The 13884-nt window shown below is 58.0% G+C and overlaps 6 protein-coding genes across 6 annotated transcripts; 3 read left to right on the forward strand and 3 right to left on the reverse strand.

Annotated features, from left to right (window-relative positions):
• The first annotated feature begins 19 nt into the window (after positions 1 to 19).
• Positions 20 to 1506, forward strand: FA10DRAFT_280283 (RNA-binding domain-containing protein). The gene is made up of 4 exons (XM_025523605.1): positions 20 to 450; positions 536 to 600; positions 665 to 971; positions 1050 to 1506. Exons 1-4 carry the CDS (start codon positions 138 to 140, stop codon positions 1448 to 1450), a joined length of 1086 nt encoding a protein of 361 aa, XP_025376391.1. The 5' UTR covers positions 20 to 137; the 3' UTR covers positions 1451 to 1506.
• On the reverse strand, positions 1477 to 5222 carry FA10DRAFT_242571 (putative RPN2-26S proteasome regulatory subunit). Its single transcript, XM_025519284.1, has 4 exons — positions 5180 to 5222; positions 4993 to 5110; positions 4747 to 4916; positions 1477 to 4688 (listed from the first exon to the last, which is right to left on the reverse strand). The coding sequence occupies exons 1-4, from the start codon at positions 5202 to 5204 to the stop codon at positions 1624 to 1626; spliced, it is 3378 nt and encodes a 1125-aa protein (XP_025376392.1). The 5' UTR covers positions 5205 to 5222; the 3' UTR covers positions 1477 to 1623.
• A 1651-nt stretch (positions 5223 to 6873) lies between these two features.
• On the forward strand, positions 6874 to 7332 carry FA10DRAFT_219807 (RNA-binding domain-containing protein; the record flags this gene model as incomplete). Its single annotated transcript, XM_025518535.1, has 2 exons — positions 6874 to 7068; positions 7114 to 7332. Coding segments are annotated over 2 exons (414 nt in total), but the record flags the coding sequence as incomplete, so codon positions are not given.
• Positions 7333 to 8029: 697 nt separating this feature from the next.
• FA10DRAFT_232288 (NIPSNAP-domain-containing protein) lies at positions 8030 to 9055 on the reverse strand (the record flags this gene model as incomplete). The annotated part of the gene is made up of 3 exons (XM_025518898.1): positions 8030 to 8273; positions 8345 to 8729; positions 8896 to 9055. The coding sequence occupies 3 exons, from the start codon at positions 9053 to 9055 to the stop codon at positions 8030 to 8032; spliced, it is 789 nt and encodes a 262-aa protein (XP_025376394.1).
• Positions 9056 to 9345: 290 nt separating this feature from the next.
• Positions 9346 to 12580, forward strand: FA10DRAFT_267781 (DNA repair exonuclease). The gene is made up of 9 exons (XM_025522049.1): positions 9346 to 9646; positions 9716 to 9756; positions 9818 to 9860; positions 9928 to 10015; positions 10075 to 10655; positions 10710 to 10895; positions 10954 to 11351; positions 11420 to 11808; positions 11871 to 12580. The coding sequence occupies exons 1-9, from the start codon at positions 9495 to 9497 to the stop codon at positions 12468 to 12470; spliced, it is 2478 nt and encodes an 825-aa protein (XP_025376395.1). The 5' UTR covers positions 9346 to 9494; the 3' UTR covers positions 12471 to 12580.
• On the reverse strand, positions 12503 to 13775 carry FA10DRAFT_253265 (putative arginase). The gene is made up of 3 exons (XM_025519683.1): positions 13421 to 13775; positions 12829 to 13348; positions 12503 to 12754 (listed from the first exon to the last, which is right to left on the reverse strand). The coding sequence occupies exons 1-3, from the start codon at positions 13763 to 13765 to the stop codon at positions 12651 to 12653; spliced, it is 969 nt and encodes a 322-aa protein (XP_025376396.1). The 5' UTR covers positions 13766 to 13775; the 3' UTR covers positions 12503 to 12650.
• Between the last annotated feature and the right edge of the window lie 109 nt (positions 13776 to 13884).

The following is a 13884-nucleotide window of genomic DNA, read 5'->3' on the forward strand; positions in this document are numbered from 1 at the left end:
ATTCTTCCTTTCATCGCCAACGACGGACGCTCGTTCCCCACTGCCACTTTTCCTCCTCATTCTTCGATCTTCTTCCTCCTTTTTCTTTCTTCTTTTTTCAGAAGCAAGCCGCCCGGTGGCTTGTCTGTTGCCGAGCGATGACGCACCAACTACCGCCGCAGCTCCTGCGCCTGTTTGCGGCCAGGCCGCCGCTGTCGTATGTGCCGGCACTGTCGACCGACAAGGACCTCACGGCCCGGCCAGCCAAGACGCACCGGCCACTCGAGGGAGTCGCCGCCTTTCTGGAGCGCGTGCGGCAGGAGGCGGCCGACAAGGGCGAGGCCACCAACGACGTGCCGGACGAGAATGCAGAGGGCGAGCTGACGTATGCGGAGCAGACAAAGAGGGACCTGCGGAGGGAGCAGAAGACAAAGGAAAAGGAGGAAAAGAAAAAAAAGGGCTTGGAGAGCTGTGAGGATTTCTCTCCCTTTCCTTTCGATAGCTGGGCTCGAGCTGACCTTGGTATGATGGACTGCTTCTTCTTTCTTTCTTCCAGACGATCCGAAGAGTGACCCAGAGGCGCAAGGCGATCCATTCACGACGCTCTTCCTCTCCCGGCTGGTGAGTCGGCCTCTCCCCTTTTTTTTTTCAATGTGCTCACTCAAGCTCTCTCTAATGCACACAGGACTACTCGACCACTGAAAAGGACCTTGCGCGGGAGTTTGACATGTACGGCCCCATTTCGCGCATCCGCATCGTCCGCGATCGCGAGGGCAAATCGCGGGGCTACGCATTTGTCGTCTACCAGCACGAGCGCGACATGCGGGCCGCCTACAAGGATGCAGAGGGCATCAAGATCCACGGTCGGCGGCTCATGGTCGATGTCGAGCGGGGCAGGACCGTCAAGGACTGGAAGCCGATGCGGCTGGGCGGTGGACTAGGTGGGCTCACGCGCAAGAAGAAGGAACCCGTGCAGGAGGCCATGCCCGCATGTGAGTATTTCTTCTCTTGTCTCTCCTCTCCATCTTCAGGCTCTCGAATACTGACAGATGACGGGACATCGCGCACAGTCGGGATGGGCATGGGTATGCGCGGCGGCTTTGGGGGGCGGGGTGGATTCAGAGGCGGACGAGGTGGCGGTGGAGGATTTGGAAGAGGAAGAGGCGGCGGAGGATTCGGTGGGCCACCGCGGGACGGCTTTGGCGGTGGACCGCCCAGAGGCGGCTATGGTGCCCCACCAGGACCAGGTGGTGGTGCTGGAGGAGGAGGAGGCTACGGACCCCCAAGAGGAGGAGCAGGGCCAGGAGGCTACGGCGGAGGAGCAAGGGGCGGCTTTGGAGGGCCACCTTCTGCTGGTCCACCGGCCGGTTACTCCGGTGGTGGTGGCTATGGACCTCCTGGGGGCGGATACGGGTCTGGCGACGGCTACGGTAGAGCAGATGGGCCGCCGTCAAAGAGAGGCCGTTATTGATCCCATGTACCACTATTCTTCTCAGTCTTTTCCGCATTCAAGCAACAAACTACAATCTCCTTTTCTTTGCTGCTGCCTACTGTGTCCGGAGTCTTTGAGCATTTGCCATTTGTTATTGATCAGAGAGGGAGAAACTAGATTTGTTTTGCAAAAGATTAGACCAGAGGCTGCGCTCAACGAGCCTCGGGAGCGCCGGCGCCGCCTGGAGGGTTGTCGCCGTCACCCTGTCCATCCCGTCGGTTGTTCGGGTTGACACCCGTTGTCTCGTCCTTTTCATTCTGCAGCTCCTCGTCGTCGGCCATGAGGGCCGCCTGGACTGCCGCGAGGTCCTCTGGGCTCATCTCGTCGCTGTTGGGCGCTCTTGGGTCGTTGATGGCCGCTGGTGCGCCTGTGTTCGCAGCTGAAGTGTCGCCGGCCGCGCCACCAGTGTTGCCAGCATCGAGACGAATGCCATCAAAGTTGTCCTTGGGCTTCCGATCAACGAGGAGCAAAATGCCACCGCCGCCGCCGATGCTCGACGAGGAGATGGAGCGAGCCGACTCGGCAGAGGGCCCGCTCTGTGCAGCGACAGCCGGAGAAGCGCCCACGGCAGCAGCCACCTTGTTGATGAATGGCTGCTGCTGCTGCTGTTGTTGTTTAGCACCTCCGGCGAGAACACTGGGCGTCACGCGGCCACTGCCACCGGGAGCAGGCGAGGCGCTGCCAAAGATCCCAAGCTTGCCCTTGGGCGCCACGGTGCTCGTGTTGTAGACGTCGTGGAGCTGACCGCCTCCGGCACCGAGGACTGGACGGATCGGGAGGTATCTTGACTCCGGTGGGAAGTCGACGTACTTGAGCTGCGCGGGCACAACTCGAGAGAAGTTGGGCACCATGGAGAACGAAGGCTCGGCCGGCTTGCGCTCCCTTTTGAGCTTCTTCGTCTCCTTATCGCTTGCTTTTTCGTCGCTCTCGACCTTGGCTGCCTCGGGCTTCTTGACCTCGTCGACTTCCATGCTGTCGCCGCGCTCCTCTCTTGCCTTTTCTCTTTCCTTGACCCTTTGGCGCTGTTGCGCCTTGGCCGTCGTCGAGAGAACGGCCGTCTCGACCTTCTCGACCTTCTTCTCGCTCTCCTTCTTGGCCGGTTGCGGGTAAGCAAAGAAGCTGGGCCTGGCGTTGCTCTTGAAGTCAAAGGCAGGAATACGGAGCTCGCGATCCAGACCGATCAGGGCCGTGGGTGTAAAGGCGAGCGAGGCAAAGTGAGCCATCGGGAACCAGTACCAGAACTGGGTGAAGAGAGCCATGCCGACGATGGCGGGCATGTTTGCGCTTCCACCCCTGCTCTGGAGGCCGATTGTCACGTTGCGGCCGCCGGCGTCAATGAGGCCCTGAGCGAGCGCAGCGCCAAACTTGGCCATGGCGTCCTCGTGCTTGTCGTTGAGCGTCTTCTCGAATGCGGTGCGCACCGACGCCACTCGCGGATTGAGGTTCTCGTTTTGCTGGATCAGAATCATGGAGAGCGCAATCGAGGCGCCCTGACGGACAAAGTCGACAGGGTCCTTCATCATGGGCTCAAGTAGATTGACAGCTTCGTCCAGGCCAGTGCTGGCGCAGGCGATGCCAAGTGCCAGTGTAGAACCGTATCGTACGTGTGGGTTGTAGCTCTCGCTGAGCAGCTGCACGATGCGAGGGACTTGCGTCGGGTTGCGGAACAAGAGGAAGCCTAGACTGGTCACAGCAGCACGGCGAACGTCGTCGTTGACGTCGGAGACGGCAACGTGGAGCAGCCTGCGGATCGCCTTGTTGTTGCCCGTGCCGGCATAAGCAAGCGCAATGGTGTAGATGCCACCGTAGCGCAGGATGGGATCCTTGTCGCTCATCAGGCGGTCAATCATGACGTCGGCCTCTTCTTCGCGTCCGTAGAAGAGCAAAGCCAGACCAATGGCCAGACCGCGGATGATTTTTTCGTGCTGAGTCTCGTGAGCGTACGTGAGCATCTCTTCGACAGCCTTCTCCGAGGCCGTGCCGAGCATGACAAGGCCCATAGCATAGCCCGATGCTTCTCCTGCCACCGCCGAGTCGGTGTAGAGGACGTTTCGAAGCTCCTCATAGACCTCCTCGTTGCCCGTTGCCATGCCTGCAGCACCGATGCCAAGCGCAGCTCCGTGCTGAACGATCTCGGCCGGATTGTTCTTGAGCGTGGTCGTGAGCAGCTCCATGACCTCGTTGCCATGGTTGGCATGGATGAGCCCAAGGGCGAAAAGGCTGCCACCCTCTGAGTAGACGGAACTCGAAACACCGTCGTGAGGCAGATATGGGCGCAGCATCGTGAGGCCTTCCTTCAGGTTGCCCTTGTTGATGACACCCAGCGCAGCCGTAGCCGTGAACTTGCTCCAGTTGCTCGCCTTGGCCAGCCAGTCCAGGTTCTCCCTCAGGAAGCTGTCGCTCGTCGTACCGGCATTCATGTAAGCATTTGCAAACGTCATTGCGTTGTGGTAAACACTGCTCCTCGCATCGAGCGCATCCTTTGTCGCCTTGAGGATGGCCAGATCAGCATGGTTAGAGCGCTGTAGGAAATCGAGATAGAGCTGGATCGATTCTTCGCCAAGCAGAATGGAGCGGATGCGCGTGATGCAGCCGTCCGCCGTGCTCTCGGGCTCATCACTGGTACCCGCGCCCTCCATGCTGACGTCTCCACCATCCTCGGGCTTCGTCTTGCTCTTGCCGTCTGTTGTCTCCAGTAGCTTGGTCCGGACATTCTCGAGGAACTCTTGTGTAGCACTCTCTGCCAGGTCGAAGGCCACTTGGTATGCGACGAGCAGAGGATCATTCTCTGTGTTGGCCGAGGAGGAGGCCGAAGCGTCATTGTGGGCTTTTCGCACAAGGTCGTAGAGAAGCTCCGAAGCAAGCTGGGGTGCATTGAGATAGACGTAGCACTGGGCGATGGAGAAGTTATCGGGGGAAGGAAGCGACTTGAAGAGCTTGACGAGGAGATGAAGCACCTGGTTGCGAACCTCCAGCGTCTGTACAACGCCCATGACGGCCTCAAGAACGTATGTCAGAAGCGTCTGATCCCTCGTGACATTGAAGACTTCCTCAATGACGTCGAGCCGCTTCGTTTCGAGGGCAATGCCGAGTGCCTGGCGGTACTCCTTGTCGGCAATGCAGCGTGAGAACATCTGCTCCACGATAGAGGCAAGCCGTGCGTCAGCCGTCGCATCCTTGCTTGATGTCGCCTCAATGTACTGATCGATGGCCTTGGCTGGTGTCGTTCAACGTCAGCACCGCCTTCGCGAAGGAAGCACAGTCGGGACACTCACAGATGACCGTGTCCGTGTACTCGTCCTTCTTGTCTACGTCAAACAGCTTTCCGGCGCCGAGGGCAAATGACAGCGCCTCATTCTCTTCGCCGAGGTGAAAGAAGACCTTGGAAGCGACGAGAGCTGCCAATTCTCGGTCCGGAAAGCGAGGGTTCTCGTACAGAATTTCGCTGAAAGCGACAGAGGCATATTTGAGCGAGAAGCCCATAACACGCACGATGCTAAGTGTAACCGCCCATTACTCACATTTTTGTGATGCTGTCTGCAATCTCGGCCCAGAACGAACCGACAATGCTGTCGAGCTTCTGCAGGGCGTACGTCTGGAGCTCCGGCTCAGGCTCGTCGAGCAAAGCCACGACACCGGCTGAAAGGTGAGAGGGTCAGACAGTCAGCTTTATTGATTGAGTGGTTCCTTTCTACCAGAATCACTCACCGGCCGATGTAATGGGCGCGACCATTGCGATTTGCTCCAGGCGTTCTAGGGAGATAGGTGTTGTAGAAGGCAGACAGACGTCAACGATGGCAGTCTTCCAAGCCGCGCGTCTAACACGCACGTGTTTTTGCTCTCCACTTGAGGTCCGGTCGGCCGATCAAGCGCGGTCCACTTACTGGCTTTCGAATAACTTCTCGTTTTCGGGGCGAGTACCTTTGGCCACTTCAGGGTCGAAGGCAGGCTTCCGAGGGGCTATTGCATTCGAAGGCGGCTGTGCTAAGAGTGGGCTGCAAGAGGGCGTTTGCTCTTGTTTCCAGCGCAACAGCCGCAATTCTATGGAAAAACTTGGGCCGATGGACTAGAAAGCCCCCTGCGCCGCGCATTGCAAGCATTGATGCTGGCAGGATGTCGCCCCGCGAGGCCAACGGTACCAGTCTCTCGAAATTAAAAGACGAGCAAGAAATGGGCGCTTGTAACTCTATCCCACCACTTCTCATCTCATTCCACAACGATAACAAGAACCGCTCAAGAAGTCAAGAGAGATGTTCTGCCGGCAGAATTCTCTCCTCTTTGTCGTCCTGCTCCTCATGGCCCTGCCCAAAGGCCCATATGCTGTCCCTCTGACGGCGTCAGACACGGACATGGGGCAGCCCATGCTCATCAAGCGGGGACACCCTCACGTTTCAGACAAGCATTTCCCATTGATGACAGACGGCAGCAGAGCACATCATCCTGCCGTGGGTGAAGGCAGTAATGTTCAGACAGTAAGCCAAAAGCGCAAGAAGAAGGCCGAGGTCCATGACTCTGCCGCTAATCAGGGCGTCACACCTGCATATCACTTGGGCAGGCACCATGATGGCTTAGGTCGTGATGGAGCTCAGCGCTCGAGCCCACGCCTGGTGAAGAAACGCAAGGAGAAACGACGCAGGAAATACAACCTGAGAGATCCTTCACCGAATCAGAAGCCGCTCTCAGAGGTTGGTGAGCCGTCATGGGCGCGGGCTTTACCTCCCACAAGCACAGCTTTTGGCACCCTGCAAATCAAAGAGCACAAAACGCCGATGGACACGCCGCAATTCAAAGAGGACAAGATGCCACTTGTGTCGAATTGGTCAAGAACAAAGCGCAGGACGCCTAGAAAGGCCGGGCAGCAGGACCCGCCGCATGTGGTCTCGGAGCTTCCGTCTGGCCAATCGCACCACTTGGAGTCATTGGCCGAAGACCAAGTTCACTTTTCGTCGCCCCCACACATCCCTTCGCCCACACACTTCCCTTCGCCCACACACTTTCCTCCGCCCACTCACTTTCCTCCGCCCACAGACTCTCCGTATAGAATGTTTGACCCTCCTTCATCCAACCTTGCACCTGTCGACCATGAGATTCTGTCAGGAAAACTTACGCCGCTCGAAGATATTCTGAATCACTTCCATTGAATCTATTCTTTGCTCCTTGGCCTATTCTGTTCGTCTGTGGTCTGAAGCTGGTTTTGAGGCTTGTCGGACCGGACACCTCCACGAACCAGACGCGCTTTATGCTCAAGCTAACTTCTCTTTTTTTTTTCGGCTCTTCATCGCCATCTTCCTGTTGCCCTCCCCCTCTTGAATGGCTCCATGAAGTGAGTCCTTGCTCTGCTATCCAAGCTATTCAGGCGTCTGCTCACATCTGAACTCCCTCCTTCTTTCACTCACTCTTCCAGCAACGTCCGCGAGGTCAACCGGATCAATGAGCGGGAGCTGGACCTCGCCGTGGACGGGGGCGCGTCCTGGCACGACGACTACCGCGAGAGCGCCTACATCTTTGTCGGCGGCCTCGACAAGCGGCTGACCGAGGGCGATGTCATTGCCGTCTTTTCGCAATATGGCGAGGTGCTCGACATCAATCTCCCGCGCGTGCCCGAGGGTGGGCTCCGGTCGCAGCAGGGCGGCCCCGGCCAGGGTCACCCGGGTGCATCGAGCCAAGGAGAGGGAGGAAGCGGGAGCGGGAGCCAGGGTCAGGGCCAGGGCCAGAACCAGGGCGGCAAGCCGGGAGAGAGGCGGGGGTTCGGGTTCCTGCTCTACGAGGACCAGCGGAGCACCGTGCTGGCCGTCGACAACCTCAACGGGTTCAGCCTGCTGGGGCGGACGATCCGGGTGGACCACGTCAAGGACTACAAGATGCCTGGCCAGAAGAAGCGCAGCGGCGATGATGCAGCGGCGATGGAGGAGCACGAGCAGGAGCAGCGTCCAAGCAGAAATGCAGCGCCACAGATCACAAACGGCGACGATGACGAGGAGGAAGATGAGAACGACGATGATGACATCGATCTCGAGGATCCCATGGCTGCATACATTGCCGCATCCAAAAAGGCAAAGAAGCGTGGGGGGAGCAGCGACGGCGAGAGCATGACCAAGGAGGAGAAGAAGAGACGCAAGGAGGAGAAGCGACAGAGAAGGGAGGAAAAAGAGGAAAGAAAGAGGAGAAAGCTTGAGAGCCGGGACGGGCGCGGCGAAGACGATGACACAAGGAGGCGGGCTAGGCACGACTACGAGGATCGGTACAGGGGTGAAAGGAGACATCACGAGGGAGAGAGAAGGAGAAGCGAGGAAGGGCGCTATGACGAGCGCGAAAACAGAGGCTCGAGTAGAGGCTATTCGACTCGCGACGACGACTACAAGAGAAGAGGAGCGAGGCATCGGTACGATGAGGAGAGACGAGGCAAACCGAGGAGCTATCACCATCGAGACGATGGCCGGGAAGCCAGGCCTGATGAGAGAAGACGCCGCTACGATCCTCATGATGATGCTGCTGCTGAAGAGAAAGACAGGCGTAGACGATGATGTATTTCAATTTTCACATTGCGATGGCATGGCTTTACTGGAACGGACTGAAGGGCAGTGGCCTCATGATCTGGGCGTGCATCTTGTCGATGAGCTTGACCGTCTGCGTCACCGTGTCGTTCCACGTCTCGACCTGCCATGCGGCGTCCCTCGTCTTCTTTCGCTGGTCCAGTGACTCGTAGCGCCAGATGTGCTGGACGGTGTGCAGCTGGCCAATCTGGCTAAAGTAAGCTGCGATGGGCTCGACGAAGCGCTTGCGAGCCTCGAGTCCTCGGCGCCTGGGTAGAGAATCGATCGTCAGTGTTTCGAGTTTCTTTTTGAAGAACAAGGGATAAAGAGGGAAGCTCACCAGTTGGACTCCCACTCGAGAAGGGTGCCTGGCCTGAGGTGGTAGGTGCGCAGCTCGTAGATGGGGTCTTTGACGCCCGATTCGCGAGGCGGGCTCGTCTTCCAAAAGGCAAACTCCTGCGTGAGCCAGCTGGAGCGCGAGCCGAGGGTGCTGCGGAGCTGCTTGTTGAGCGACGCAAACTGCTCCGACTTGGCCAGAGCAGCGCTGCAGCGGTCGTAGCCCTCATATCCATCGTACTCCCAGATGTGGTAGAAGGTCTCGAGCTCGCCCACGACGACCTCCCAGGACCCAATGAGACGCACTGGCGCGTCCTGGGCGAGCTTGGGGTAGTGCTCGGCAAGGATCGCCTTGTATGCGTCGACTTGGTCAGGCCGCACAACGTGTCCTGCGAGAGCGTGAAGAGAGACGACTGGTCAGTTGCTGGCGTATGCAAATGTGGAAGAGAAGATTGACAGAGAGAGAGAGAGCGAGCGCAAAGCGCATCGAGCTTTTCGTTATGCTTGTCTTTGTAGAAGCTACTCGGTCTCTCGGTCTCGTCGAAGAGTACTCACTCTGGATCTCGTGAATGTACTTTCCCCGCCCGACTGTGTTACTGTGGCTCTGGCTCTGCGACGTCATCCCGTCCTCCCTGGCGCTCTCTGAGCCGTGGAGGAGCGACTTGAGCAGGCCCTGACGCGGGGCATTCTTCTTGTCGTCGGCCAATTGGGCCATAGATGTTGAAAGTGGCCGAGAAGATGCAGCCAGCGTCGCAGCCATAGCCGGCCTCGCAAGGGCCGAGGAGGAAGAAAGGGCGCGGCACAGGCCGCCCGTGGCGATCCTCCTTGCGGCCGCCATTTCGTTCGTCGTCGTCAAAAGTTGTGTTGCCAAAACGGGTGATGGCTCCAACGAACGAAAGGTGGGGCGCTCGCGGACGGGCCATGTCGGCTTCAAGTCTCTCCACAACACGTGTATTTCCAAAGGGCTGAGCCTTAAATGTGTCACTTTGGAGATCCAGATTCCACCTTGCGAAGGTTGCAGGTTGACTAACACGCGCAGCTGCAATAGGGACGAGCACGACAGGGCGAGAGAGACGCAGCGGCGGACAGACAGTGTCTGTATTGGGCAAAAGAGCAAGAGGCTCAAAGACTGCTGCGTGGCGGGGTAAGGAAGGATGGTGAGCCAGAGATCTACTCGCGCGTCAAGGCGAGCAGGAAGCGTCAGCACCAACGGAGGAAATGATGTGGGCATGGACGATGTAGCCACAACCACGAGTGGACGCTCGCCGGATGTGGATCTTGGAGGAGATGATGGTAGAGAAACGAAGTAAGTCCAGCTCGTAGGGTCTATTTCGAAGCCTGGGATCGGTTTGTTGACGCATACACCGGTCCCCAGTGCTCCTCCAACGCAGCCCGGATCGAGCTACGAACCTCGATGTGCGTGTGGATTATGATGAGATCTGACAAAAGAGCACAGACTGATGAGGGCAACGATTAGCGGGCGACGACCATGTGAAGATCATGCTTGCGACAGACAATCAGTGAGCCAAATAATACTGTAATCGTGAGGGGTTGAGTTGCAAGCTGATCTTCGATGGTAATTGTCAGCATCGGCTACATGGAAAGAGACCCTGTGCGGGGACAAGACTCGATCAATACATTCCGCGAGATCCTACAGCTGGCAGTGGAACATGATGTGAGCCCGCACGCCGTCTCTCTGCTCTTGTACCTAGAAGCTGAATGTCATCACTAAAGGTGGACTTTATCCTCCTGGGAGGTGACCTCTTCCATGAGAACAAGCCTTCACGCACCACGCTGCACCAGGTCATGGGCCTTCTCCGCGAATACACTCTGGGGGACAAACCAATCTCTATCGAGCTCCTCAGCGACCCCAGCGACGGCGCGGCTGAGGGGTATACATTCCCTGCGGTAAACTACGAAGACCAGAACCTCAATGTAGCGATCCCCGTCTTCTCGATCCACGGCAATCACGATGATCCACAAGGGGTCGGCGTCGAGGGCGCCCTCTCTGCCTTGGACCTTCTCTCCGTCACGGGCCTGGTCAATTACTTTGGCAAGGTCGAGCTCCCGTCGTCCGACGCCCTGGCCTCGCGATCCTCCAAGGCAGCCCCGCCCGCTGGTGGCCTCTCTGACGACGGTATTCGCATACGACCCGTGCTCCTGCAGAAGGGCGATACCAAGATTGCCCTCTATGGCATGGGTAACATCAAAGACGAGAGGATGCACTACGAGCTCCGGGCCAATCGCGTGAGGATGTACCGTCCGAGGGAGGATCCTGACGATTGGTTCAATATTTTGACCATTCACCAAAATCGGTGCGTGACTTCCTTTCACTTGAAGCTCGCTGCTTGCTAATAAATTTCCTCTAGAGCTGCACATGACCCGAAAGCCATGGTACCGGAGTCTATGTTCGACGACAGTGTTCACCTCGTCGTCTGGGGACACGAGCACGAGCAGCTCATTGTCCCTCAGCCGGTGGCTGGGAAAAGGTACCGCATCTCGCAGCCCGGAAGCAGTGTTGCCACAAGCCTCTGCCCAGGCGAAGCAGCCGAAAAGTACGTCGCCCATTGCAGCGCCGTTTATGTCTCCTCAGACAGCTGACAATTGTTTCAGACAAGTGGCGATCATCCACGTTGAGAAAAGAGACTACATGGTGGAGCCCATCACTCTCAAGACAGTCCGGCCCTTTATCATGGACGACATCGATCTCGATGACGAGCTCGAGGCTGCAGGCCTGACGATTGACGACAAGCTGGCCGTGGGCAAGCTGCTCAAGACCAAGATTCAGGATCTGATTGGGCGCATTGATGAGGAATGGGACATCAAGCACGCAGAAACGCCAGAGCAGGAGAGACCCGAGAAGATGCTGCCGCTGATCCGTCTGCGGGTGCAGTACACCCGCCACGAGATGGGCAACCTCGTCAGATTCGGCCAGGACTTTGTGGGCAAAGTGGCCAATCCAAAGGATCTTCTCCAGTTCTCGAAGAAAAAGACGACGACGAAGAAGAAAGGTGGGTCGGTTAGGCAGCATAGCTCTCCTCCTTGTGTTGTGCTGACAGCTCCATATCCTCGTGCACAGACAAGAGCCAGAAGGGCGAAGACTTTGTCGAGCCGACGGAAGACATGGTGCCCTCTGAGCGGCTGGAGCGCGTCAAGATGTCGGACCTTGTCCAGGACTATCTGGGCAGCCAGCGTCTGCAGATTCTCAACCCACATGGCCTGGAGCGCGCCATCATGAACTTTGTCGACAAGGACGACAAAGAGGCCATTGGCCACTTCGTGGAAAAAGTCATGCGGAGCACGAGAAAGGGCCTGGTCGAGATTGGGCCCGATGAGAGGCAGCTCGACTCGGAGTTGGACAAAATCAGGGAGGAACAGCAGAGAGCAGCTGGACCTGCTGCGAACGAGGGGGACGAGGAAGATGGGGAAGAGGACGGGAGTAGGTCAAAGGGCCGCAAGAATGGGAAGGTGAGAGTCCAGACTCTGTCTCGAGGTCTGTTCAAAGCAAGAAGCTGACAAGAGCACCCCAGTCAACGGTGACCCGAGGAGCAGGGGTCGACTCAGACGATAGCATGCTGGACGATGCCCTAGCCGACGGCGATATCGGTGGAATTGGTCTGAGTGAAGAGGACGATGACGATGATGATGACCCATCGGCTAGGCGTGCACAAGCCTCGACTTCACGGCGGGGCGGCGGAGGTGCTAAATCGGCACCGCCTGCTCGTGGAAAGGGAAGGGGAGGAAGCATGAAGACTTCGAAGCAGACGTTCTTAGGCCAAAATGACGACGATGACGAAGAGGAAGAGGACGAAGACGAGGCACCTCCGCCCAAGTCGAGTCGAGCGGCGGCACTGAGCAGCAATGTAGGAGGTAAGAAGAGGGCGCCGGCCAAGACCACTACAAGAAAGACGGCCCCATTGCCAAAGGCAAGTAGCACGACGCGAGGACGGGCAGCGGCAAAGAATGCGCGAAGCAAGCTAGTCGAGAGCCAGGCCGTCGAGGATGACGAGGAGGAGGAAGACGAGATTCAGTCGTACGCCATCAGCGACGATGACGACTTCGAGGTGCCACCGACGAGACAGACACAGACGCAGACCAGGAAGAGGCCCATTGGTCGCAATCAATTCTGAGACCCCTGCTCTTGAGGACAATGAGATGGGCAACCACATATACACACACATACACTTGTACAGTACTTCTATTCAGCGGCAGTATACGAACAGAGAGATCAGTCGTGAGAGAGAGAGAGAGATTGTCCCTTGTATTTCTAATGCTTTCGTGGCGAGAATCTTGTAGGACAATAATTGTCTCTACAGCAACGTCTCGCCCAAGGCGGACCGGATGAGGGAGCAGCCGATTGCGATGGTTTGCTCGGCGTCACGCTTCTGCATCAGCGACGGGTTCACCTCCATCACTGTCAGCGTAGAGGGGACAATGGGACGAGGAGTCAGCAGGATGAAATTGGAATTCTTGGACAATCACACCCACAGTCCATTGCAACGAGGCAGCCCGTCTCGTAGAGGGCCTCGCAGATGTAGTGGCCCTCGCGGAAGGTGAGGCCACCGCGGACCGGGGTGCCGGTGCTGGGAGCCACCGAGGGGTCGAGGGCATCGACGTCGAAGCTGAGGTGGATGGGCCGCTTGATTTCCTTGCCCTTGTTGACGTGCTCCAGTGCCAGCTCGACAACCTTTCCGATGCCGTACTTGTCGACTTCGTGCATGCTGAATGCCTTGATGCCGTTCTCGCGCAGGATCTTGCGCTCGCCTGAGTCAATGTCGCGCAGGCCAATGTAGACGAGCGAGTCGGACTTGAGGAGCGGTGAGGCAGGCAGCCAGCTCTTGAATGGCTCCACGTCAGTGCCTGGCAGGCCGAGGAGGAACGAGACGGGGCAGCCATGCAGATTGCCCGAGGGCGTCGTCGCAGGCGTGTTGATGTCGGCGTGCGCGTCGATCCAGATCAAGGCCGCGTCGGGGTGTGCACGCAGCGAGCCCGAGACTGTCCCGAGGGCCTGTACATCAGAAGCGATATGTCAGCATTTCGGACGAGTCCAAAGAGAGAGGGGAGAAAGGAAGATGCTCACCAGACTGTGGTCACCTCCGAGCGTGAGTGGGAGCCGGCCCTTTTTCGCATATGCGCTGACCGTCTCGGCAACCTGCCTCGTGACCTCGGACACGGTCCTGGGGTTCTTCATGTTGCCAATGTCTGGGTCGCCATCCCTGAGGAGCTTGTTGACCTCCTCAAACTGCTGGTGCCCACCAAAGTCGACGTTCCAGCCGAGATCCTCGAGCTGCTGGATCAGGCCTGCATCGACGAGCGAGTTTGGGCCCGAATCGACACCGGCGCGCTTCTGGCCACCGGAGAAGGGGCAACCGACAATGGAGAGCGCCTTTCCCGCGCTCAGGTACCTGTTTTCTTGTTGCGGCATCGTGTCGTTCGTCGTCCGAGGTCGGCTTGTCTGTGAAAAGAAGCGAGAAAGAAGGGGTTCGACACGAGCTTAAAAGTGGATCTTGTCTTCGCGTCGACACGTGAAGGCGACTAAGCGGA

This window comes from Acaromyces ingoldii (genome assembly GCF_003144295.1).
Source record: "Acaromyces ingoldii strain MCA 4198 unplaced genomic scaffold FA10scaffold_4, whole genome shotgun sequence".
Classification (NCBI taxonomy): Eukaryota; Fungi; Basidiomycota; class Exobasidiomycetes; order Exobasidiales; family Cryptobasidiaceae; genus Acaromyces; species Acaromyces ingoldii.

Coding starts and splice junctions, on each gene's coding strand:
- FA10DRAFT_267781 (XM_025522049.1), top strand. CDS start 9,495: ATGGTGAGCCAGAGATCTACTCGCGCGTCAAGGCGAGCAGGAAGCGTC. Junction 9,647..9,715: donor GATGATGGTAGAGAAACGAA/GTAAGTCCAGCT, acceptor ACCGGTCCCCAG/TGCTCCTCCAACGCAGCCCG. Junction 9,861..9,927: donor ATGCTTGCGACAGACAATCA/GTGAGCCAAATA, acceptor GGTAATTGTCAG/CATCGGCTACATGGAAAGAG.
- FA10DRAFT_253265 (XM_025519683.1), bottom strand. CDS start 13,765: ATGCCGCAACAAGAAAACAGGTACCTGAGCGCGGGAAAGGCGCTCTCC. Junction 13,349..13,420: donor TCGGAGGTGACCACAGTCTG/GTGAGCATCTTC, acceptor TCTGATGTACAG/GCCCTCGGGACAGTCTCGGG. Junction 12,755..12,828: donor CTGCCTCGTTGCAATGGACT/GTGGGTGTGATT, acceptor CTACGCTGACAG/TGATGGAGGTGAACCCGTCG.
- FA10DRAFT_280283 (XM_025523605.1), top strand. CDS start 138: ATGACGCACCAACTACCGCCGCAGCTCCTGCGCCTGTTTGCGGCCAGG. Junction 451..535: donor AAAAAAGGGCTTGGAGAGCT/GTGAGGATTTCT, acceptor TCTTTCTTCCAG/ACGATCCGAAGAGTGACCCA. Junction 601..664: donor CGCTCTTCCTCTCCCGGCTG/GTGAGTCGGCCT, acceptor TAATGCACACAG/GACTACTCGACCACTGAAAA.
- FA10DRAFT_242571 (XM_025519284.1), bottom strand. CDS start 5,204: ATGGTCGCGCCCATTACATCGGCCG. Junction 4,917..4,992: donor GCAGACAGCATCACAAAAAT/GTGAGTAATGGG, acceptor TGTCGCTTTCAG/CGAAATTCTGTACGAGAACC. Junction 4,689..4,746: donor GTACACGGACACGGTCATCT/GTGAGTGTCCCG, acceptor GAACGACACCAG/CCAAGGCCATCGATCAGTAC.